This window comes from Oncorhynchus keta, chromosome 4, assembly GCF_023373465.1.
Source record: "Oncorhynchus keta strain PuntledgeMale-10-30-2019 chromosome 4, Oket_V2, whole genome shotgun sequence".
Lineage (NCBI taxonomy): Eukaryota > Metazoa > Chordata > Actinopteri > Salmoniformes > Salmonidae > Oncorhynchus > Oncorhynchus keta.
The window spans coordinates 11,933,432-11,959,355 of NC_068424.1; the positions used below are offsets into that span (position 1 = coordinate 11,933,432).

At 44.6% G+C, this 25,924-nt stretch overlaps 2 protein-coding genes and 2 non-coding genes across 8 annotated transcripts in view; 3 read left to right on the plus strand and 1 right to left on the minus strand.

Annotated features, from left to right (window-relative positions):
- The window catches only part of LOC118381360 (methionine synthase reductase-like), a 32,160-nt gene extending 14,992 nt beyond the window's left edge, over positions 1-17,168 (minus strand). The window contains exons 1-12 of one of the 5 annotated variants that reach the window (XM_052500444.1): positions 16,492-17,167; positions 16,102-16,249; positions 15,733-15,886; positions 15,492-15,609; positions 14,244-14,763; positions 14,058-14,171; positions 13,795-13,948; positions 13,566-13,654; positions 12,803-12,983; positions 8,840-8,882; positions 6,026-6,206; positions 4,479-4,597 (exon numbers count right to left, since the gene is read on the minus strand). In XM_052500444.1, the coding sequence (XP_052356404.1) occupies positions 4,479-4,597; positions 6,026-6,206; positions 8,840-8,882; positions 12,803-12,983; positions 13,566-13,654; positions 13,795-13,948; positions 14,058-14,171; positions 14,244-14,763; positions 15,492-15,609; positions 15,733-15,886; positions 16,102-16,245 (1,817 nt within the window). In that variant the 5' untranslated portion in view covers positions 16,246-16,249; positions 16,492-17,167. Of the gene's footprint in view, positions 1-4,478; positions 4,598-6,025; positions 6,207-8,839; positions 8,883-12,802; positions 12,984-13,565; positions 13,655-13,794; positions 13,949-14,057; positions 14,764-15,491; positions 15,610-15,732; positions 15,887-16,101; positions 16,250-16,491 lie in introns of all 5 variants that reach the window. The other 4 variants (XM_052500442.1, XM_052500440.1, XM_052500432.1 and 1 more) reach the window with 4 other exon arrangements.
- Positions 17,169-17,342: 174 nt separating this feature from the next.
- On the plus strand, positions 17,343-23,328 carry LOC118381361 (T-complex protein 1 subunit epsilon-like). Its single transcript, XM_035768310.1, has 11 exons — positions 17,343-17,592; positions 18,220-18,280; positions 18,441-18,605; positions 19,071-19,269; positions 19,493-19,685; positions 20,138-20,287; positions 20,491-20,610; positions 20,711-20,896; positions 21,100-21,237; positions 22,376-22,556; positions 22,905-23,328. Exons 1-11 carry the CDS (start codon positions 17,488-17,490, stop codon positions 23,030-23,032), a joined length of 1,626 nt encoding a protein of 541 aa, XP_035624203.1. The 5' UTR covers positions 17,343-17,487; the 3' UTR covers positions 23,033-23,328.
- LOC118381363 (small nucleolar RNA SNORA49) lies at positions 18,837-18,969 on the plus strand. Its single transcript, XR_004825071.1, has one exon. It is a non-coding gene; the product is annotated as a small nucleolar RNA SNORA49 (small nucleolar RNA).
- LOC118381364 (small nucleolar RNA SNORA49) lies at positions 19,789-19,919 on the plus strand. Its single transcript, XR_004825072.1, has one exon. It is a non-coding gene; the product is annotated as a small nucleolar RNA SNORA49 (small nucleolar RNA).
- Positions 23,329-25,924: the final 2,596 nt, after the last annotated feature.

Sequence of the window (25,924 nt, forward strand, 5' to 3'; positions counted from 1 at the left end):
TCCAGGAGAGACTGGGTGGCAGGCTGACCACCTGTTACTCCACGAGGAGACTGGGTGGCAGGCTGACCACCTGTTGACCACCTGTTACTCACGAGGAGACTGGGTGGCAGGCCGACCACCTGTTACTCCACGAGGAGACTGGGTGGCAGGCCGACCACCTGTTACTCCACTGGGTGGCAGGCTGAGACTGGGTGGGTGGCAGGCTGACCACCTGTTACTCCACGAGGAGACTGGGTGGCAGGCTGACCACCTGTTACCACCTGTTGACCACCTGTTACCACGAGGAGACTGGGTGGCAGGCTGACCACCTGTTACTCCACGAGGAGAGACTGGGTGACCACCTGTTGCAGGCTGGGTGGCGACCACCTGTTACTCCACGAGGAGACTGACCACCTGGTGGGTGGCAGGCCGACCACCTGTTACTCCACGAGGAGACTGGGTGGCAGGCTGACCACCTGTTACTCCACGAGGGAGACTGGGTGGCAGGCTGACCACCTGTTACTCCACGAGGAGACTGGGTGGCAGGCCGACCACCTGTTACTCCACGAGGAGACTGGGTGGCAGGCCGACCACCTGTTACTCCACGAGGAGACTGGGTGGCAGGCTGACCACCTGTTACCACCTGGGTTGACCACCTGTTACACGAGGAGACTGGGTGGCAGGCCGACCACCTGTTACTCCCACGAGGAGACTGGGTGGCAGGCCGACCACCTGTTACTCCACGAGGAGACTGGGTGGCAGGCCGTTACCACCTGTTGACTGTTACCACGAGGAGACTGGGTGGCAGGCTGGGTGGCAGGCTGACCACCTGTTACTCCACGAGGAGACTGGGTGGCAGGCTGACCACCTGTTACTCCACGAGGAGACTGGGTGGCAGGCTGACCACCTGTTACTCCACGAGGAGACTGGGTGGCAGGCTGACCACCTGTTACTCCACGAGGAGAGACTGGGTGGCAGGCTGACCACCTGTTACTCCACGAGGAGACTGGGTGGCAGGCTGACCACCTGTTACTGGGTGGCCACGTTAGGAGACTGGGTGGCAGGCTGACCACCTGTTACTCCACGAAGAGACTGCGTTACTCCACGAGGAGACTGGCAGGCTGACCACCTGTTACTCCACGAGGAGACTCCACGCTGGGTGGGTGGCAGGCTGACCACCTGTTACTCCACGAGGAGACTGGGTGGCAGGCTGACCACCTGTTACTCCACGAGGAGACTGCGTGGCAGGCTGACCACCTGTTACTCCACGAGGAGACTGCGTGGCAGGCTGACCACCTGTTACCACCTCCACGAGGAGACTGGGTGGCGGCTGACCACCTGTTACTCCAGGCTGGGTGGCACCACCTGTTACTCCACGAGGAGACTGGGTGGCAGCCTGACCACCTGTTATTCCACGAGGAGACCACCTGTTACTCCACGAGGAGACTGGGTGGCAGGCTGACCACCTGTTACTCCACGAGGAGAATGGGTGGCAGCCTGACCACCTGTTACTCCACGCTGAGGCTGACCAGCTCCACGTGGGTGGCAGGCTGACCACCTGTTAAGGACCTTGTGGCTGCAAGGAGCCAAGGTGGGTGGCAACCTGTTGCTAGCTAGCATTAAACTTATCTTATAAAAAAAGACTGGGTGGCAAATCAATCCTCACATAATCCTGTTACCAGTTAACCTAGTAATATGACCACGAGTTGAGACTGGGTGGCAGGCATCAACCATGTGTTACTCCACGTTAACCACCTGTTAGCTTGTCCTGCATTCTATATAATCAATGCGGTGCCTGTTAATTTATCATCGAATCACAGCCTACTTCAACTTCGCCAAATGGCTGATGATTTAGCAAAAGCGCATTTGCAAAAAAAAAAGAAGCACATTCATTGCACAAATGTACCTAACCATAAACATCCTTTCTTAAAATCAATACGCAGAAGTATATATATTTTTTTAAACCTGCATATTCAGTTACAATAAACGCATGTTAGCAGGCAATATTAACTAGGGAAATTGTGTCACATCTCTTGCGATCAGTGCGAGCAGAGTCTGGGTTTATGCAGCAGTGTGGGCCACCTGGCTCGTTGTGAACTGGGTTTCTTCCTAACAAAGACCATAATTCATTTGCCAGAATTTTACATAATTATAACATAACATTGAAGGTTGTGCAATGTAACAGCAATATTTAGACTTAGGGTTGCCACCTGTTCGACAAAATACGGAATGGTTCCGTATTTCACTGAAAGAATAAACATTTTGTTTTCGAAATTATAGTTTCCGGATTTGACCATATTAAATGACCAAAGGCTGGCATTTCTGTGTGTTTATTATAATTAAGTCTATGATTTGATGTTTGATAGAGCAGTCTGACTGAGTGGTGGTAGGCAGCAGCAGGCTCATAAGCATTCATTCTAACAGCACTCTGCGTTTGCGAGAAGCTCTTAGCAATGCTTGAAACACAGCGCTGTTTATGACTTCAAGCCTATCAACTCCCTGGATTAGGCTGGTAATACTAAAGTGCCTATAAGAACATGCATTAGTCAAAGGTATACAGTTGAAGTCGGAAGTTTACATACACCGTAGCCAAATACATTTAAACTCAGTTTTTCACAATTCCTGACATTTAATCCTAGTAAAAAAAAAAAAATCTGTCTTAAGATCAGCACTTTATTTTAAGATCGTGAAAAGTCAAAATAATAGTAGAGAGAATGAGTTACTTCAGCACATTCCCAGTGGGTCAGAAGTTTACACACTCAATTAGTATTTGGTAGCATGGTCTTTAAATTGGGTCAAACGTTTCAAGTAGCCTTCCACAAGCTTCCCACAATAAATTGGGTGAATTTTGACCCATTCTTCCTTACTGAGCAGGTGTAACTGAGTCAGGTTTGTAAGCCTCCTTGCTCGCACACACTTTTTCAGTTCTGCCCACAAGTTTCTATAGAAATGAGGTCGGGGCTTTGCGATGGACACTCCAATACCTTGACTTAAGCCATTTTGCCACAACTTTGGAAGTATGCTTGGGGTCATTGTCCATTTGGAAGACCCATTTGTGACCAAGATTTAACTTCCTGACTATGTCTTGAGATGTTGCTTCAATATATCCAAATGATTTTCCATCTTCATGATGCCATCTATTTTGTGAAGTGCACCAGTCCCTCCTGCAGTAAAGCACTCCCACAACATGATGCTGCCACCCCCATGCTTCATGGTTGGGATGGTGTTCTTCGGCTTGCAAGCATCCCCCTTTTTCCTCCAAACATAACAATGGTCATTATGGCCAAACAGTTCTATTTTGTTTCATCAGACCAGAGGACATTTCTCCCAAGGATGAACCAGACTCGTGGAGGACTACATTTTTTTTCTGAGGTCTTGGCTGATTTATTTAGATTCTTCCCATGATGTCAAGCAAAGAGGCACTGAGTTTAAAGGTAGGCCTTGAAATACATCCACAGGTACACCTCCAATTGATGAAAATGATGTCAATTAGCCTATCAGAAGCTTCTAAAGCCATGACATCATTTTCTGTATGTTTCCAAGCTGTTTAAAGGAATAGTCAACTTAGTGTATGTAAATTTCTGACCCACTGGAATTGTGATACAGTGAATTATAAGTGAAATAATCTGTCTGTAAACAATTACTTGTGTCACGCACCAAGTAGATGTCCTAGCTGACTTGCCAAAAGTCAGTTAACAAGACATTTGTGGAGTGGTTGAAAAACAAGTTTTAATGACTCCAACCTAAGTGTATGTAAACGTTCAACTTCAACTGTATTAAATACAAAATGGTATAGAGAGAAATAGTCGACGAGTCATAATTCCTATAATAACTACAACCTAAAACTTCTTAACAGGGAATATTAAAGAACTGGGAAAATGGAACCACCAGCTTTCATATGTTCTCATGTTCTGAGCAAGGAACTTAAATGTTAGCTTTCTTACATGGCACATATTGCACTTTAATTTCTTCTCCAACACTGTGTTTTTGCATTATTTAAACCAATTTGAACATGTTTCATTATTTATTTGAGACTAACTAGATTTTATTTATGTATTATATTTCATTATTCATTCAATATTGTTGTAATTGTCATCATTACAAGTATATATATATATATATATTTAAAAATTAAAAATAATGTTTTTTTTGGTGCTCCAATAAATCGGTATCGGTGTTGAAACAACATTATCGATCGACCTCTAATTACCACCAGACTTATTGGACACACACGTTTTTGCGTTACTTACACATGACATCGCTTAAGAATTGTTAATATTAAATTGATGGTGTACTTGAACAGTAAACATTTAACACACTCCTGTTGCATCATGGTTGTTATAGCAGCCTGGTGATTTCATGTCGTTGTTCTTGAGCCATAGAGAAAACTTCACACAGAGTTGGCCTTCACAACTCAAACACAACTCAGATAAACAAGCATCACTTAAAACACAACAGTAGCATGCTTAGTACGAATCCTCAATATTTGTGGGCTGTACCTTTGTTGTAGGAATCCAATGAAGGGTGCAACCCCGGTGCCTGGTCCAATCATGATGAAGGGTTTGGAGAGGTCAGAGGGCAGGCGGAAGGAGCAGTTCTGACGCACACACACATGGACCTGAGGTCAAAGGTCAAAACGTGTTTATGGGTGTGTCACACCTATACACTCGTATAATTTCAAAAGCTTTTACTGAGCTACAGTTCATATGGAAATCAGTAAATTGAAATAAATTCATTAGGCCCTATTCTATGGATGTCACATGGACTGGGAATACAGATCCTGTTGGTCACAGATAGCTGTAAAAAAGGTAGGGGTGTGGGTCAGAAAACCAGTCAGTATCTGGTGTGACCACCATTTGCCTTGTGCAGCGCAGCACATCTCCTTCGCATAGAGTTGATCAGGCTGTTGATTGTGGCCTGTGGAATGTTGTCCCACTCTTCTTCAATGGCTGTGCGAAATTGCTGGATATTGGAACACACTGTCGCACACATAGAGCCAGAGCATCCCAAACATGCTCAATGGGTGACATGTCTGGTGAGTATGCAGGCCATGGAAGAACTGGGACGTTTTCAGCTTCCAGGATCCTTGCGACGTGGGGCCGTGCATTATCATGCTGAAACCGGAGGTGGTGGCGGTGAATTAACGGCACGAGAACGGGCCTCAGGATCTCATCACGGTACCTCTGTGCATTCAAATTACCATCGATAAAATTAAATTGAGTTCGTTGTCCATAGCTTATGCCTGCCTATACCATAACCCCACCGCCACCATGGGGCACTCTGTTCAAAACACTGACATCAGCAAACCGCTCGCCCACACAACGCCATACATGCTGTCTGCCATCTGCCAGGTAAAGTTGAAACCGGAATTCATCCATAAAGAGCAGTGGCATAAAAGGTGAGCATTTTCCCACTGAAGTCGATTACGATGCTGAACTGCAGTCAGGTCAAGACCCTGGTGAGGACGACGAGCTTGCAGAAGAGCTTCCCCGAGACGGGTTTCTGACAATTTGTACAGAAATCTTTCGGTTGTGCAAACCCACAGTTTCATCAGCTGTCTGGGTGTCTGGTCTCAGACAATCCCTCAGGTGAAGAAGCCGGATGTGGATGTACTGGGCTGACGTGGTTACACGTGGTCTGCGGTTGTGAGGCTGGTTGGACGTACTGACAAATTCTCTAAAACAATGTTGGAGGCAGTTTATGGTAGAGAAATTCCTGCAGTCAGCATGCCACTTACACACTCCTTCAATACTGGAGACACCTGTGGCTTTGTGTTGTGTGACAAAACTGCACATTTTAGAGGGGCCTTCAATGTCCCCAGGACATAATAATGTGTAATAATCATGCTGTTTAATCAGCATCTTGATATGCCACATATGCATTATCTTGTAAAAGGAGGAATACTCACTAACAGGGATGTAAACTAATTGGTGCACAAAATGAGAGAAATAACATTTATTTCAGTTCTTGAAACATGGGACCAACACTTTACATGTTAAGTTTGTATGCACACACACGCCTAGACACAGGTGACTCCTCTACTCACCTTAGGGAGGGCTGGGGTGCTGGAGGACTGAGCCTTCCCAGGGTGCACCAGGATGGGATCAACTAGGTCAGAGAGCCAACCAGTACACAGGCCACGCCTCCCCACGGGTCTCCCAGCGCATGCTGGGAACTCTATGATGTTGAAAACAAAGTGCAGCCGACCTGGATGTCTTAAACTGGAGCTGGAGGAAGAAGAAAAAAGAAAGAAAAAAGATGAAAAAAATAAAAGAAATAAGAACAAAAATTAAAAGAAAGAAGAAAAGAAAGAAGAAGAAGAAGAGATAGAGTAACAGATTAGGAGACATAGTGGAGAATATATATAGTGGAGAATATAGATGAAGTCACTATCTTGTTCCAGTACGTAGAGGGTAAATAAGTGACTGTATACCATCAGTGAAGTACTGAAGTAAAAATACTTTTAAGTACTACTTAAGTCGTTTTTGGGGGTATCTGTACTTTACCATTTATATATTTGACTACTTTTACTTTACTACATTCCTTGAGAAAATATTGTACTTTTTAATCCATACATTTTCCTTGACACCCAAAAGTACTAGTTACATTTGGAAAGCTTAGCAGGACAGGAAAATGGTCCAATTGATGCACTCATCAACCAAACATCCCTGGTCATCCCTACTGCCTCTGATCTGGAGGACTCACGAAACACAGAACATCCCTGGTCATCCCTACTGCCTCTGATCTGGAGGACTCACTAAACAGAGAACATCCCTGGTCATCCCTACTGCCTCTGATCTGGAGGACTCACTAAACAGAGAACATCCCTGGTCATCCCTACTGCCTCTGATCTGGAGGACTCACTAAACAGAGAACATCCCTGGTCATCCCTACTGCCTCTGATCTGGAGGACTCACTAAACAGAAAACATCCCTAGTCATCCCTAAGCAATGACATGCCTCTGATCTGGAGGACTCACTAAACACAGAACATCCCTGGTCATCCCTACTGCCTCTGATCTGGAGGACTCACTAAACAGAGAACATCCCTGGTCATCCCTACTGCCTCTGATCTGGAGGACTCATGAAACACAGAACATCCCTGGTCATCCCTACTGCCTCTGACCTGGTTTGCTTAAAATAAGGAATTTGAAAAGATTTATAGTTTTAATACTCAATAAGCAATGACATTTACTTTTGATACTTAACTATATTTTAGACCAAATACTTTTAGACGAACTCAAGTAAAATTTTACTTGAGTCATTTTCTATTAAGGTATCTTTACTTTTACTCAAGTATGACAATTGAGTACTTTTTCCACCACTGTATACCATAGCCGACTCTTGTTCCAGTACGTAGAGGCTAAATATGTGACGGTATACCATAGCCGACTCTTGTTCCAGTACGTAGAGGCTAAATATGTGACTGTATACCATAGCCGACTCTTGTTCCAGTACGTAGAGGCTAAATATGTGACTGTATATCATAGCCGACTCTTGTTCCAGTACGTAGAGGCTAAATAAGTGACTGTATACCATAGCCGACTCTTGTTCCAGTACGTAGAGGCTAAATATGTGACTGTATACCATAGCCGACTCTTGTTCCAGTACGTAGAGGCTAAATATGTGACTGTATACCATAGCCGACTCTTGTTCCAGTACGTAGAGGCTAAATATGTGACTGTATACCATAGCCGACTCTTGTTCCAGTACGTAGAGGCTAAATATGTGACTGTATACCATAGCCGACTCTTGTTCCAGTACGTAGAGGCTAAATAAGTGACTGTATACCATAGCCGACTCTTGTTCCAGTACGTAGAGACTAAATATGTGACTGTATACCATAGCCGACTCTTGTTCCAGTACGTAGAGGCTAAATATGTGACTGTATACCATAGCCGACTCTTGTTCCAGTACGTAGAGGCTAAATAAGTGACTGTATACCATAGCCGACTCTTGTTCCAGTACGTAGAGGCTAAATAAGTGACTGTATACCATAGCCGACTCTTGTTCCAGTACGTAGAGGCTAAATATGTGACTGTATACCATAGCCAACTCTTGTTCCAGTACGTAGAGGCTAAATAAGTGACTGTATACCATAGCCGACTCTTGTTCCAGTACGTAGAGGCTAAATATGTGACTGTATACCATAGCCGACTCTTGTACCAGTACGTAGAGGCTAAATATGTGACGGTATACCATAGCCGACTCTTGTTCCAGTACGTAGAGGCTAAATATGTGACTGTATACCATAGCCGACTCTTGTTCCAGAACGTAGAGGCTAAATATGTGACTGTATATCATAGCCGACTCTTGTTCCAGTACGTAGAGGCTAAATATGTGACTGTATACCATAGCCGACTCTTGTTCCAGTACGTAGAGGCTAAATATGTGACTGTATACCATAGCCGACTCTTGTTCCAGTACGTAGAGGCTAAATATGTGACTGTATACCATAGCCGACTCTTGTTCCAGTACGTAGAGGCTAAATATGTGACTGTATACCATAGCCGACTCTTGTACCAGTACGTAGAGGCTAAATATGTGACTGTATATCATAGCCGACTCTTGTTCCAGTACGTAGAGGTTAAATATGTGACTGTATACCATAGCCGACTCTTGTTCCAGTACGTAGAGGCTAAATATGTGACTGTATACCATAGCCGACTCTTGTTCCAGTACGTAGAGGCTAAATATGTGACTGTATACCATAGCCGACTCTTGTTCCAGTACGTAGAGGCTAAATATGTGACTGTATACCATAACCATAGCAGGCTCGGGTAGTGTAACCAGCAACCTTTCACTTCCCAGCCCAACGCTCTAACCACTAGTATACCTGCCGCTCTAGTACAACAGCTTACCTTGCCGCGGAGTACGGTCTTGGTTGCAGTTTGGGCAAATGTTCTGAAATAAAAAAGGAAAATGCGTCAGGTGAGAGGATATAACCGTAAGGAGGCATCCATCTTATCACCTTTCTATGTAGATCACTGACAACGGCGTAAAGGAGCAGAGTTGAGATCCACCCACCCAACCAACCTCCAAGTCCTATTTCCTTGTTACACACACACACACACACACACACACACACACACACACACGTTTATTTTAGGGCATACTTCTGTATTCATAAAATCAATGCAGTTTTTTCATATCCCCAGAGTGTAGATGTGGTGCATGCAGGATGGAGATAGTTCATGTCCACCATATTTCAATGTCAGCATTTGAAGGTGCCCTCTTTTGAGGTAATTTGGAGTCTGGGAATGAGGCCTCTGAGGAATATGGTACAGGAAGAGTTATAATAGTTAGGTACACAGTGTGGCTCAGTTGGTAGAGCACGGTGCTTGAAATACCATGGAGACCAGTACGAAAAGCCGCTCTGGATAAGAGTCTGCTAAATATGTCAAATGTAATGGTTAGAGCGGGTGAAGAAGATCTACTACAATCTCAGTTTTTATGTGATAAAATACCCTCAACCCATTATTCACTTCAACCCTAAAAAGGTAACCAATACAACTAGAGAGGAGAGAGAACCAGAACAGCTGGACTAACTGGGCTCTACTATAGGAAACAGGATGTATCACTGGCGCTACTACAGGGGGGGGGGGTCAGGATGTATCACTGACTCTACTACAGGAAACGGGCCAGGATGTATCACTGACTCTACTACAGGAAACGGGTCAGGATGTATCACTGACCCTACTACAGGAAACGGGCCAGGATGTATCACTGACTCTACTACAGGAAACGGGCCAGGATGTATCACTGACTCTACTACAGGAAACGGGCCAGGATGTATCACTGACTCTACTACAGGAAACGGGCCAGGATGTATCACTGACTCTACTACAGGAAACAGGTCAGGATGTATCACTGGCTCTACTACAGGAAACGGGTCAGGATGTATCACTGGCTCTACTACAGGAAACGGGCCAGGATGTATCACTGACTCTACTACAGGAAACAGGTCAGGATGTATCACTGGCTCTACTACAGGAAACGGGCCAGGATGTATCACTGACTCTACTACAGGAAACAGGTCAGGGTGTATCACTGGCTCTACTACAGGAAACGGGCCAGGATGTATCACTGACTCTACTACAGGAAACAGGTCAGGATGTATCACTGGTTCTACTACAGGAAACGGGCCAGGATGTATCACTGACTCTACTACAGGAAACAGGTCAGGATGTATCACTGGCTCTACTACAGGAAACGGGCCAGGATGTATCACTGACTCTACTACAGGAAACAGGTCAGGATGTATCACTGGCTCTACTACAGGAAACGGGTCAGGATGTATCACTGACTCTACTACAGGAAACGGTCCAGGATGTATCACTGGCTCTACTACAGGAAACGGTCCAGGATGTATCACTGGCTCTACTACAGGAAACGGGCCAGGATGTATCACTGACTCTACTACAGGAAACAGGTCAGGGTGTATCACTGGCTCTACTACAGGAAACGGGTCAGGATGTATCACTGACTCTACTACAGGAAACGGTCCAGGATGTATCACTGACTCTACTACAGGAAACGGGCCAGGATGTATCACTGACTCTACTACAGGAAACGGGCCAGGATGTATCACTGACTCTACTACAGGAAACGGGCCAGGATGTATCACTGGCTCTACTACAGGAAACAGGTCAGGATGTATCACTGGCTCTACTACAGGAAACGGGTCAGGATGTATCACTGACTCTACTACAGGAAACGGTCCAGGATGTATCACTGACTCTACTACAGGAAACGGTCCAGGATGTATCACTGACTCTACTACAGGAAACGGGTCAGGATGTATCACTGGCTCTACTACAGGAAACGGGTCAGGATGTATCACTGACACCTGGTGTATCCATCTCCCCCAGGCACTGCTGTAATCTCCCCCTGCCATTCTCATCTACAGGTTTAACACGGTCATTAACCGTCTCATTCCCTCCCTGATGGTCTACAGCCCGGCCTCCGAGTTCTGGGGGGGGGGGGTCACATGACATCACTGGAAGAAGGAATCTGATGCATATCACAAGATATGCCCTTCATCTTTTATAGTAGTGTCGGAGATATTTCACTCTGAGTGACATCTCATTTCTGTCCATTACACAAAGACGAAAAATAATAACCACAAAGTGGATTACAATTACAAGACGAAAAATAATAACCACAAAGTGGATTACAATGACAAATCACCTCTTCACCGTTTATATTCCACAGCATCTGTAGCTAGGAGACTCAATGCCACAGGAAAGATAATAATTAGGCACAGAGTGTTACTCCACCTTAAACTCAACTCAGTCAAACCTAATGGGACACCACGAGGCCAGTAAATGTGTTTTAACACAGACAGTCAGAGATGTAGCGATCGTTAACCTGTGGCCTGCCCTGCCCTCCACAGCTCCGTAGCTATGCCCCTGTGAAATATAGTAGGATAGTCTATGACAGAACCCCAGCAATAGCTAGTGGACCCAAAACGCTTCCACCAGCACATTCTTCACCAGGGTACGTATGTCCCCATCGCCCGGTTCTTCTACTGAAAAGGTGTTGCTGTCTTTTATATCACCTTTACAAGATAAAGCAAAGCAGTGCGACAAAATCAACAGCGTTACACATGGAATAAACAAACGTACAGTCAATAACACAATAGAAAAAGTCTATACACAGTGTGTGCAAATTAAGTACGTTTAGGGAGGTAGGCAATAAATATGCCATAGTGGCGAAGTAACTACAATTTAGCATTGATGTGCAAGTAGAGATACTGTGGTGCAAAAGAGCAAAAATAAACAACAATATGGGGATGAGGTAGTTGGGTGGGCTATTTACAGATGGGTTGTGTACAGGTGCAATGATCGGTAAACTGCTCTGACAGCTGATGCTTAAAGTTAGTGAGGGAGATGCTTAAAGTTAGTGAGGGAGATGCTTAAAGTTAGTGAGGGAGAAGCTTAAAGTTAGTGAGGGAGAAGCTTAAAGTTAGTGAGGGAGAAGCTTAAAGTTAGTGAGGGAGAAGCTTAAAGTTAGTGAGGGAGAAGCTTAAAGTTAGTGAGGGAGAAGCTTAAAGTTAGTGAGGGAGAAGCTTAAAGTTAGTGAGGGAGATATAAGCTGAAGACTTATATGTTACCATAAGGGCTGTGTCACAACACTGGACATTAAGTCGTGACACAGCCTCTTTGTAGGAGGACATTGCAACTTACTAGTGCAAATGGGACACATAACAGTTCTAGTCCAAGTATTTTTTATGAGTATTAGATTACTTTTATGTACAATATGTATTGATCTGATGTAAAGGGCATTTCCAACTGGCTTCATAAGTCATCCTCAGCGCGAGTCTAGGCTTTATGCCATGAGACACTATAGAGTCTAACTGTCTACAGCCAATAGTTGTGTGTGTCAGGGGTGACCAAATGGTGAGACAGGATGGAACCACTGATGGGTTGCAAAATTAGCAATTTAACCATTTCCTTTTTGTGGTCCTATAGATCAAGACTTGATTGAAGCCATGCAGGAACATTGGTTTGGTAATTTAGGATTCAGTAAAATGTTTGTAAAAATCCAAGTTGGGTCAAAAAAAAAGGGGGGAAAAAAAAATCAAATAAAAAAAAGAGGTAAGTTGAGGGAAAACGCTCTATGTAAAAGTATATTGAACCTGCATTCACTGAGGCTATACTGCCCTCTGCTGGTTAGATGAGGAATACCAGTACACCACTTAGATACGCTCACTGTATTGACCATTAGAAACAAGAGACATGTTTTGTGACGTGTAAAAGCTATACAATGCCCTCTGATTAGCTCATACATTATGACCGACAGGACAGGGAGTGTGCTCTGACCTATGAGGAGGCTGAGAGGGGGCTGGCAGGCGGGGAAAGCCGTGAGCAGGTCCAATAGGCCGAGGTTGTGGTCTCTGACATAGAGGTTGTAGTCGGCTGATCCCTGTTTACTACACAGCTCCTGTAGTCTCCTCTTCTCACCACTGTCTCCTGTACACTCCACCAGGGAACGGAGGAACGCCTGAGAAAATACTAAGTAGCATTACACACCACATAGCACAGAACCTATTGTCCCAGATAGTATAGTTTGGGCTCCCGAGGTGTGCAGCGGTCTAAGGCACTGCGTCTCAGTGCTTGAGGCATCACTACAGGCACCCTGGTTCGAATCCAGGCTGTATCACAACCGGCCGTGATTGGGAGTCCCATTGGGCGGTGCACAATTTGCCCAGCGTCGCCCGGTTTTGGCCGTCATTGTAAATAAGAATTTGTCCCTAACTGACTTGCCTAGTTAAATTAAAAAATTAAAAATGTAACTAAAAAAATAGTTCATATTTGTAGTTTCCTCTGGACTGCTGGAACTTGTTACATTGTTACAATGTTACATTGACAAACAAGACAATGGCAAGTTGGCTGAGGCAGAGACAGACTTGGCACCCAGGCAACATTCCTGCACCATACTGTACCTGCCAACACTGCAACCTTAGCTGTCTGCCACACACACTCAGAAGGACCTAGAGTGTCTATCTTACTGCAGTGCAGTAAACTTTAACAGACAGGTTCTGGACTGGCTAGTTCAGGTATAGGAAGTGAAAGGAGAAGGGACCTTCTTAGGGACAGTCCTGATCTCCAGACTCCAGGTGAGCAGGTAGTGCAGAGTGCTGTTCTCTGGGATGTAGGAGGGGATCTGAGCAGCTGGAGGGAAACAACACTGGGTCACATTTTACATCGATTACATATACTGTGTGTAGTTACATAGAGTTGTAATAGATTTGTTTCAATGTCATCACTAGAGCTATATAGTATATAGAGACTATAAAAAAAACACTGCATACTTTTCTTCATGGTTTCTTTTCGTAGTGAGAGCTGGATGCGGTTGCTCTTCTGATCCTCTAGGCCCAGTCTACGGAGCAGCTCTCCCACCTCGGAGGCTCTGTTAGGGCAGAGCACATCAAGCGAGTCCCCAGGCTGGTAGGCCATAGGGTGGGACTGGGTACACAAAGGAGAGGATGGAGTAAAGAAACTACTTTAACCACCATTTCGATCTATTGGTCTCTATATGGAAAAACCATGTTGTAAGAGTGGGACGGCCACTCACTGAGATGTCCATCTCGATCAGAAGGGCTGTTTTAACTGAGTCGTCTCTGGTCAGCTGGACTGCCCTGGAGATGGGAACCTCGTGAAGAGTCTCCTTACTGACCGGAGCATTGGTCTGGGAAGGGACAGGATATGAGGATCTAGTGATGTTAGAATTCAAACAAATATGAGTTGAGAAACAACCCACCTCTTCTTCTATGGTGGCTTCCTGAAGCATGACATCCAGGTAGGGTGGAGGCAGAGCTGGGATGTTGAGGGCCAACTCAGACAGCGGAGGCAAGGATCGTGTCAGAGAGGCCTCTACAACAGCAGGGGGAGCCCCAGTCTGTCCACTCTGTGTCGTCAACACTGACTTGCGTTCAGAGACAACACTATGAAGTTTAAGAGCAGTCCCAGTGTTGTCAGTCGCTGACACCGTTATGAGATCAGTAACTGAGCTCCCGGTCTCTGATGCTAAAACAGCCAAAGAATCAGTCTTAGCTCTCGCTGCTGTTGTGAGGGATTTGGTGATCTGGGATTCTGATTCGTTGAGACTCAGGAGGTGGAGTTTGATGTCTGTTGCTGACGATTCCGGCGTTTCGTTCGACGATACTCTCTGGTCCCTAACATGGCCATCTCTCTCAGGCTGAGGGGCGGCCATCTTGGATAATGCTCCTCTGATCGCCTCCCACAGTCCTTCAAGCCAGGGGTCCAACACCAACTCGAGCCTGGACACACACACGGTTTGGATTAAGAGCTAAACTATTAACATGAGACAGCCCCTAAGAGGCCACTACCAACTGAAGCCTGGACAGAAAGCAAAGACTATTCAGACTCAGAGATAAGCAGTGTGATGGAACCGAAAGATAACGTGTCACACAAACGAGGTGACAGGAGGTACGTGGGTAAAGTACATTAAAAGTCTGTCTCTATTCATGCCACTTTCATTGTACCCCTACTTTAAAGCTTCTTAGGTGAGTGCCAGGATTTAAAGTGGTTCTTCATTGTAGATTCCCAGGATTTAAAGTGGTTCTCACTTTAAAGCTTCTTAGGTGAGTGCCAGGATTTAAAGTGGTTCTCATACATCATGTACTTATGTTTAGATTCTTAGGTGAGTGCCAGGATTTAAAGTGGTTCTCATACATAAACATGTAGGATTTAAAGTGGTTCTCATACATTAACATGTAGATTCTTAGGCGAGTGCCAGGATTTAAAGTGGTTCTCATACATTAACATGTAGATTCTTAGGCGAGTGCCAGGATTTAAAGTGGTTCTCATACATTAACATGTAGATTCTTAGGCGAGTGCCAGGATTTAAAGTGGTTCTCATACATTAACATGTAGATTCTTAGGCGAGTGCCAGGATTTAAAGTGGTTCTCATACATCAACATGTAGACATGCAGTATTATTTTAGTATATGTATTATTTTCCCAATTCAAAAACCTTGGGCCTTACCCTATACCGTCGTCTGCATGTCCTGTTGCATAGAAACGTTTAGCACCAAGATCCAGTAGACGGCTGTCAATAGTCTTCCCACATTTGCAGAAATCTGCATAGTTTGTATCGCCCAGAGCTGGAGCAGAGAAGAAAAAAAACTAGATATTGACCATCAACACAATAAATCTGATTTTAAAGCCATAGTAGCAATTTATCTCAGCACTGGGCATTTCGTCTGAGACACACAATTCTTCTTTACCTAAAAAAGCATAGCAGAGGTGTGCATAGAGGTCACGGGGCAGGGTCTTTTTCTTGATTCTCTTGACAAACTTCTGGGCTGTATCTGGTGGGTCCCCATCCCCTGTGGTCGACACAACGAACACCACAGGAGAAGTCTCCTTCTCCAAGTTAAACTGAGGGTGGGATACACAAAACAGGATCAGCTATTCACATGAGAATAGAGGAGGCCAGTAACAACATCTACCACAAATACACTCATACATAGGCCTAGTTAAGTTTCCTTAGCAGATTGATTGTTGTCAATGTTTCCCATTGTAGGTGTTGTGCCTGCATTGGAATGCATGCCATGGAGGGCAGGTTGACACTCTTTTGTCTTTGATAACTTTACCTTGTGTCCTTCACTCAGGCAGCAGATATCAGCAAACAGTCCCCTCTCCTCGGCCTCGTCAGCTATCCCCTCGGCTATGGACTGGGCCTGGCCTTTCTGAGACCCGTACAGAACCAGGAACCGAGGCTTTAACTCACAAGGCATTCTGCTGGACAAGCGGAAACAACAAAAGTCAGTGAAACTTTACGTTATTGCAAGCAAATCTATAAATTGTTGTGGCAACATTGTTTTGTTGATAACAATATGGAACATTGTGCAGAAACTGAGAAGCATTGTCCGTACTGACACTGATCCTTCCATTTCAACTCGATAACAGATTAAAAACAGAGCCAAATAAAACTGAATTCCATACTAGATCATCCACGACTGAGTACATTTCATGCATCTTACCTACACGATCGGAAAGTTGAAGAGCTCGTAGCAGATCCCAGTGGAATTCCTTTTGTAACATTATATAATAAACCTTTGAACACGTTCAGCACTGTACAAATCCTACCCAGAAGTTACGTCACTTGTGACGCACGACATACACCAGGAAGGAACAGGCTGTCCTAATGCACGTGGATTTGTGTCCATTTATTTATCTAACGGTTAACATAACACGAACTGCTTTTCTCTGATATGAGGATGCTTTTGGAGAACAGCTCTCTGCTTATCAGGACTGACAGGCAAGATAGCGGTTAAAACGCATGTGTGCCAGTCTTCCAGCTCTGGACACTGACCAGCTACTAAACTCAGTGGTGGAGTCCGATATCATTTATTTGGTGGAACTGACAGACAAAAATGGCACTAACTAACGTTAGCTCACAAGCCAAATATTGAATTCACTTTTCTGGACAATTTACTCAAGCCTGGGAAAGAGCTTGACGATACCAGTAAAACTGCTAAATGAGCTGTCTGATAGTTTGCTAAAAATATATACGTATTCACCCCAAAACATTATAAAACAAATACAGTTACGGAGTTATAAACTCCTTGATACAACATTTTCAGTACACTTTTCAACTTTAGCAGCAAAGACGCCTCGACTACACCGCGAGATTAGAGTGATAGAATCGCGAGACTGGAAGAACTCATTTGGCAACGGCATAATAGGAGGGATTTGGTAAATGAAAACATTTTATGCACAACATCTCTCTCAAACCGTTAATTGTATAAAAGGCAACTGAAATCTATGTTCATAATATAGTTAAAAATATATATAAAAAAAATCGAATCAACCACCCCCTCCCCACTTTGTCTCGCCCTCCCCGCCCTGAGATCCTTCCAGAAGTCGCCGGCAGACCCGTGCGACCAAGTGTTCAGCAACACTCCACTTTTTCACCGATAACAGTCTGAATTTCAGCCATTGGACACTTCTGAAGTGTCGCCGTCTTTCAGCCAAAAATGTCCGCTATGGGGCAGCTCGCGTTCGATGAGTATGGACGGCCGTTCATCATCATCAAAGACCAGGATAAGAAGACTCGCTTATCGGGCCTTGATGCACTGAAGGTACAATGGATTTAGCAGGTCCCGTTAGCTAGCGCGGCACTTCATTCATGGCACATTTGCAAAACACTTTGCAACTTCAGACCCACTTAGTTTAGTTGGCTAGCAAGTAATTTGAGTTATTCTGGATTTATAGTTACCATTTGATTGGCTCAGAATGTTATCTTTCATTTATGTTGTACAAGTTGGCTAGTTAGCCGATTAGCTACGGCATGCTAAGTCTGCCCATGTGCTTATTTTCTGAAGAGGCCAGTGAGTCGCGGCTGGTTGTCAAATAAACAATGGAATCATTTAACTAGTTAATGTTATCATACGTTATGTGTTTTCTCACTTAGTTATGATGAATAATAAATAAAGTGTAATTCATAGTTTGGTTTTGTTGAACGTGCGTATGCTGTCATGCAGCTAACGTTAACTAGTTCGCTAGCTAAGTAGCTTAGCCAAAGTTAGCGGTCTAATCTAGAAGGTTTGTCAGTTGCTTCTTGTCCCTGACTGAGAGTTTGACCGACGTCAAGTTGTCAAACATTAATTTGCACGGACATGGGCCATCTACCTAGTTGATCATTCCCGCAGCATCCCTCCCTTAGCCGCAGTGAAGAAATTCACCAGGTTTGCTTTTGTGTTTTGCAGTCTCACATCATGGCAGCAAAGGCGGTTGCCTCGACGCTGAGGACGTCACTAGGACCGAACGGTAAGCACCAAACAGCCACACTGAGGCTTATTCATTCACAGCGCTGTGATAAAGCCACTGCTCGTATTTTTGTGTGCTCTACCCCTCTGGTTACTTAACACAGTAACAGCTACATATTCATCTTGGAAGTACATTTAACCTCCCACCTTCACTTCATTAGGCCTGGACAAGATGATGGTTGACAGGGATGGGGAGGTGACTGTCACCAACGACGGAGCCACCATCCTCAGCATGATGGATGTGGACCACCAGATCGCCAAGCTCATGGTGGAGCTCTCCAAGTCTCAGGACGACGAGATCGGAGACGGGACCACCGGAGTCGTTGGTATGTATATTTGAGTCTCCCAGATTGATCTTTGACTCATTAGCTTATTAATTAAACAATTTGGGTCTATTGCATCTCTACCCTGTTAGTAGGTTGTCATTGTAAATAAGAATTTGATCTTAACTGACTTGCCTAGTTTAAAAAAAAAAAAAAACATTGGATGGTAGACTACTCCTGGTTACTTTTTTTTGTGCCAATCCAGACATTGGACTAAAATTGCAGAGTGCTCCTCTTCCCCTCCTTACACCAGTCACTCTGTTCCCAGTGGAGTGTTCTGACATTGACAGGGGATACAGCACCACAGCTCTCTCACCTCTCATCTAGGATCTTCGTCTTACATGGGGCTTGTAAGAGAGCTGACAATTTCTGAAAGCCATGCACATTACCTGCAATTCTTTCTATGATACAATTGTTAATCAATGCAGAATCATATTGGTACACTCATCCAAACAACCCCCTCTCCAGTGCTGGCTGGTGCTCTCCTGGAGGAGGCAGAGCAGCTGCTGGACAGGGGCATCCACCCCATCCGTATCTCTGACGGTTACGACCAGGCCGCCAAGATTGCCATCGCGCAGCTGGACAAGATTAGCGAGACTTTTCCTTACGACCCCAGCAACACAGAGCCGCTCATCCAGACCGCCATGACCACACTAGGTTCCAAAGTGTGAGTTTTACTGGTAGTTGGTGCTTTTTTTTGTGTGGTTTTCACGACAACTGTCAGTTATGGTCCAGCTAGCTATTGGCATGACAACGTGGTGTAGAGTTTTGAGCTCTTTGCACAAATTGGTTTGGCCCAGATGTGATGGCATACGTGTATAATTTATGAACCTGACCGTTGGTTTCATTAGGTCTCATACACATTTCTCTCCCCATCTTCCTTCTTTCAGGATCAACCGCTGCCACAGACAGATGGCGGAGATCGCGGTGAACGCCGTCCTGACGGTGGCGGACATGAACCGTAAGGATGTGGACTTTGAGCTGATCAAGATGGAGGGCAAGGTGGGAGGCAAGCTGGAGGACACCCAGCTCATCAAGGGAGTCATCGTAGACAAGGAGTTCAGCCACCCTCAGATGCCCAAGGTACACAACCACACACAGACGGCAGCGGTGCCTCAGCCATAGTGTTAGCACGCCTATGCTGTCACCTCTGATGTAAACCTAGGATGCAGTGTATGTTACTCCTCTTCCCCTCCTTACACCAGACACTCTGTCCCCAGTGGGGTGGTCTGACATTGACAGGGGATACAGCACCACGGCTCTCTCACCTCTCATCTAGGATCTTCGTCTTACATGGGGCTTGTGAGAGCTGACAATTTCTGTAGATTAAATTTTTTACATTTTATTTTACCTTTATTTAACTAGGCAGGTCAGTTAAGAACAAATTCTTATTTTCAATGACTGCCTAGGAACAGTGGGTTAAAGATTATTTTAGCCCATCCAAGTCTAAAGCACTCCCTTTTTAAATTGTATTTAGCAAGGTAAATCATCCAGTTATCTGCTACAACCATCTCCTTTCCTCCTTCTCCCCTCAGCTCCTGAAAGACACAAAGATGGCCATCCTGACCTGCCCGTTTGAGCCCCCTAAGCCCAAGACCAAGCACAAGCTGGACGTGACCTGTGTGGAGGAATACAAGGCCCTGCAGAAGTACGAGAAGGACAAGTTCCTGGAGATGATCAAACAGGTCAGTCACACAACCTTTTTATAACTTACCTTTAGCAGCTGTGTTGTAGAGAGAGGCTGACTGAATGACAGGAACATACTAACTGGAAGATGTGTATACGAAGGACCCTCGTTTAATTAAATATAATCTAAACTAACTGAATGTCATGTGATGAAATAAATAAAAGTGAAAATATGTCATTGTAACTTTTTTTTTTTTTTCAGATCAAGGATACTGGCGCTAACCTGGCCATCTGCCAGTGGGGCTTCGACGACGAGGCTAACCACCTGCTGCTGCAGAATGAGCTGCCCGCCATCCGCTGGGTCGGAGGACCTGAGATCGAGGTGAGACACGCGGACATCATGTCATTCAGCTGCGAAATGTTTGTTTATTTTCCCTCCCGTGTATTCCTGCGTTGCTAACCTCCGTTTCACCCTGCCTCAGCTGATTGCCATAGCGACAGGAGGCCGCATCGTGCCACGGTTCTCTGAGCTGACCGCCGAGAAGCTGGGTTCAGCCGGCATCGTCAAGGAGATCTGCTTCGGCACCACCAAGGACCGCATGCTGGTCATCGAGGAGTGCAAGAACTCCAGGGCAGTCACCATCTTCATCCGCGGAGGAAACAAGATGGTGGGTGGACTGCTAGTGTTGACTGTTGGAGACTATGCTAAGGGGACTGATAATCGGTTTATGTAGACGGTTCAGAGATTCCCAATCATTGTATCTCTTTCGGGTGGACAATTCTGGTCCTGGAGAGCTGTCGGTGTGCTTTAATTGCAGCCCAGCATTAACTGTCCCGTTGTTTTGTATATTTTTATTTATTTCCCTGTCAGATCATTGAGGAGGCTAAGCGCGCGTTGCATGACGCACTGTGTGTCATCCGTAACCTGGTCAGGGACAACCGCATCGTGTACGGGGGCGGAGCCTCTGAGATCGCCTGTGCCCTCGCCGTCAACCAGGCCGCTGACAAGGTACAGTGTACACCATTAACACACCGGTCAAACATCTACAGTACCTTTTTTAGAAAGTATTCACAGCCCTAAACGTTTTCCACATTTTGTTGTTACAAAGTGGGAATAAATGGGTTTGTCTTTTGTTTTTTGTTTGTCAGTGATCTACGCATTTGGAACATTTTACATTTAATAGAAAAAGTGAAAAATCTTAATTTCGATAAGTATTCAAACCCCTGAGACAATACATGTTAGAATCACCTTTGGCAGCGATTACAGCTGTTGAGTCTTTCTGGGTAAGTCTTAAGAGATTTGCACACTTGGATTGTGCAACATTTTCCCATAATAAATAAAATATTCAAGCTCTGTGAAGATATTGTTCATGGCTAGACAGCCATTTTCAGATCTTCCCATAGATTTTCAAACAAAAACTAACCCGTAGTAATATTTTTTTTTTATCCTGAAAAACTTCCCAGTCCTTAACAATTACAAGCATACCCATAACATGACACAGCCACGACTATGCTTGAAAATATGGAGAGTGGTTCTCGGTGGTGTTGTATGTTTGGAGCAAATTGTATTGATTAACTTCGGATGGTGTTACTTCAACATGCTCAATGGGTTATTCTGTTTTTATGTTTACCCATCTACCAATATGTACCCTTTGCAAGGCATTGGAAAATGCCTGGTCTTTGTGGGTGAATCTGTTTGAAATTCACTGCTCGACTGAGGGTCTTTATAGATAATTGTGTGTGTGGGGTATCTGGGATGAGATAGTCAGTCATTCAAATTTTGTTAAAACACTTATTGCACACTTATGTGACTTGGACACATTTTTACTCCTGAACTTATTTAGGCTTGCCTACTTATTGATTCAATACATTTCAGCTTGTCATTTCTATTTAATTTGTACAAATGTAGAAAAATATAATTCCACTTTGACATTATGGAGTTTTAGGTCGAGGCCAGTGACACGTCTACATTTAATCTATTTTAAATCCAGGCTGTAAAAAAATGTTGTTGTTGTAAAATGCAAAGGGTATAGTTTCTGAAGGTACTGTAAAACCTTGTATTGTAGCGTGACTCGGTAACAGTAATAGCCGGATCAGTTATCTGAAACAAAGCCATGTGTTCATCTCTCCCTCTATTCTTTCTGAAGTGCCCATCTCTGGAGCAGTATGCCATGCGTGCGTTTGCTGATGCCCTGGAGGTGATCCCCATGGCCCTGGCAGAGAACAGCGGGCTCAACTCCATCCAGACCATGACTGAGGTCCGTGCCAGGCAGGTCACGGAGTCCAACCCAGCCCTGGGCATCGACTGTCTGCACCTCAACACCAACGGTAAGGACAGAATCACAATGTGGAAAATGTAATAAAATAAGTAGATAAATAAAATGTATTTGGATATACAAAAGATTGTAAATATACCAATGTTACCTAACACTTAATATAAAGCATGTGTCAAAATCATTCCACAGAGGGCCAAGTGTCTGGGTTTTTGCCAGCCCTTGTACCTTGATGAATTAAGGTTACTAGTGAGTAAGGAACTCTCATCTGGTTTTCAATTGACAGGGAAAAAGCAGCAGGCACTGGGCCCTTCATGAAATGAGTTTGACATCCTTGATATAAAGCATTAGATCTTTTCCTAAATAAATCTGTTATGGATGTTGACCCTCTTCTCTCCCCCAGACATGAAGCAGCAGCATGTTATTGAGACTCTTCATGGGAAGAAGCAGCAGATCTCTCTGGCCACACAGGTAGTCAAAATGATCCTGAAGATAGATGACATCAGAAGCCCTGGAGAGTCAGAAGACTAGGGACCTCCCACTGAGCGCATGCTCGGCCTGGTCTTCTGGAACTGTGTTATTCTAATTTAGAATGTTCCGGAACAGAGGCATTCTAGAATGGCTGTGTTTATAGAATGTTCTAGAACTCAAATGCAGAGTTCTATAATGTTCCTGTGATCTAGAGAAAAGCCTTTAGGCACTTGTTGAGCACTGTGTCCAACCCTGAGTACTGTTATTTATCATTTGATACTGAACCCCCCACACACACACACACACCAGCTCTTGTAATGCTGAAGTCATCAATAAAATGTTGGTCTGTGCAATTACTTTCTTGTGGATTGCACCCCCTTGATACAATACTATTAATTGATTATGTTTAGTACAGTCTCGTAGGTAAACAAATATATATATATACAGTTGAAGACGGAAGTTTTAAATATATTGGTTGAAGGTGTATCACAATTCCTGACATTCAACCCTAGTAAAAATTCCCAGTCTTCATTAAGAATAATAGTAGAGAATGATTTATTTCATCACATTCCCAGTGGGTCAGAAGTTTACAAGCTACCAAATACTAATTTAGTGTATTGCCTTTAAATTGTTTAACTTGGGTCAAAAGTTTTGGGTAGCCTTCCACAATAAGTTAGGTGAATTTTGACCCATTCCTCCTGGCGGAGCTGGTGTAACTGAGTCAGGTTTGTAGGCCTTGCTCACACATGCTTTTCCAGTTCTGCCCACACACTTTCTATGGGATTGAGGTCAGGGCTTTGTGATGGCCACACCAATACCTTGACTTTGTTGTCCTTAAGTCATTTTGCCACAACTTTGGAAGTATGCTTGGGGTCATGACCCCATTGGTGACCAAGCTTTAACTTCCTAACTGATCAAATCAAATTTATTTATATAGCCCTTCGTACATCCGCTGATATCTCAAAGTGCTGTACAGAAACCCAGCCTAAAACCCCAAACAGCAAACAATGCAGGTGTAAAAGCACGGTGGCTAGGGAAAAACTCCCTGTCTTGAGACATCTCAACTGATGTCTTGAGATTATCTTCAATATATTCACATAATTGTCTTTCCTCATGAAGCCATCTATTTTGTAAAGTGCACCAGTCTCTCCTGCAGTAAATCAGTGGTATAATTGCATTCATATTTTCTTATGAACTGTATACGCCCACACCAGTCCAACACCGAAATGTGAATTACCACTTTTTGGAAGGAAAACTACTTCACTTGTAATTAATTAGTGGTCATATTTCATATAAATCTGGAAACCCTAACAGAGGGGAAGGTTGCCTGCATGCTCCCTCTCCCTGACCGCAGTGGAGGACGGCTCATAATGTCTGAAACGGAGCGAATGGAATAGCATCAAACACCTGGAAACCGTATGTGATACCATTCCACTGATGCCATTATCATGAGCCTGTCTTCCCCAAATAAGGACCCACCAACCTCCTGTAGCTGGAACTCAGTCTGGACTCTTAAGCCTTGTGGTTTTAAACAGATGTAAAAGCAAACTTGAATTGAGTTATCCTTTTCTCTTCTTTAAGATGTGTTCTACTAGCTGTGTTTTCACTCTCATTGGCTGTCCCTAGCTTCCAGGGCTGACATCACCAATGCTCCCTCTAAACTTCCGCATGTGCTTATGAGCCCAAGCAGAGAACCACAAGATTGAACTTCACTTACCTTTCTACCGTTTTCCCTTTTAGTTAACCCTATCGAGGTTTCGCTTTACTGTGGGAACTGTGATCGAATCAACGCAATATTAGACATTTTCAATGTAATATCCCGAAACAAAACGATGCAAAGTTTGTTTCAGTATGCAAAACTAACAGAGCAAGATATGTTCTTGTCGGCAGAGCGCATTAGAGTAGGACTGTAGCTTTCACAGGCACGAACTGCCATAACCAATCAGAGCTGCAGTAGCCCTGTATGCAAATAGCCATTGCCATATATGGATCTGTGCCATTCACTTTGAGCGGCGCTGTTTCCATGGAACGCAAACCGGCTGCGTTGTTTCAGTTTGGCAAACGCACAGCCGGTTTGCCACATGTGGACATGTTGTATACATTTTCTCAGTGCTGTAGATATTTTTAGGTTACATTGCACATAACATAAAAGAAAATATTAGTTAAAAGTTAGTACTGAACAACGTTAAACTATATCAAACATTACTCAAATAAATGTATAATTTAAACTGATATTTCTGTGAAATGTACCTGCATTCTATCTCTCCAGCTACTCTACCTTGTTCTCTGGCACCCATGGCTGACAATTAAGCTCCTTGTGCTTATTTTTCCATTCTAAACTGGGTGGTTTAAGCCATAATATACCACGGCTAAGGGCTGTATCCAGGCACTCCGCATTGCGCATAAAAACAGCCTTATCCGTGGCATATTGGCCATATACTACACCTCCTCGGGCTTTATTGCTTAAGTATACTGACCTTATAATGACCTAAAAATCGACTTCCACATTTAGAACATGCCAATTACCTGCATTCTTCCCCTCGCTGTCTGGCCTCTGTTCCACCACGACTCTCAGCTCAGCTCCGCTGTGGCTGTCTGGCCTCTCTGTTCCACCACTCTCAGCTCAGCTCCGCTATGGCTGTCTGGCCTCTGTTCCACCACGACTCTCAGCTCAGCTCCGCTGTCGCTGTCTGGCCTCTGTTCCACCACGACTCTCAGCTCAGCTCCGCTGTGGCTGTCTGGCCTCTGTTCCACCACGACTCTCAGCTCAGCTCCGCTGTGGCTGTCTGGCCTCTCTGTTCCACCACGACTCTCAGCTCCGCTGTCGCTGTCTGGCCTCTCTGTTCCACCACGACTCTCAGATCAGCTCCGCTGTCGCTGTCTGGCCTCTGTTCCACCACGACTCTCAAATCAGCTCCGCTGTCGCTGTCTGGCCTCTGTTCCACCACGACT

Coding starts and splice junctions, on each gene's coding strand:
- LOC118381361 (XM_035768310.1), top strand. CDS start 17,488: ATGTCCGCTATGGGGCAGCTCGCGTTCGATGAGTATGGACGGCCGTTC. Junction 17,593..18,219: donor CGGGCCTTGATGCACTGAAG/GTACAATGGATT, acceptor TGTGTTTTGCAG/TCTCACATCATGGCAGCAAA. Junction 21,238..22,375: donor TCAACCAGGCCGCTGACAAG/GTACAGTGTACA, acceptor TTCTTTCTGAAG/TGCCCATCTCTGGAGCAGTA.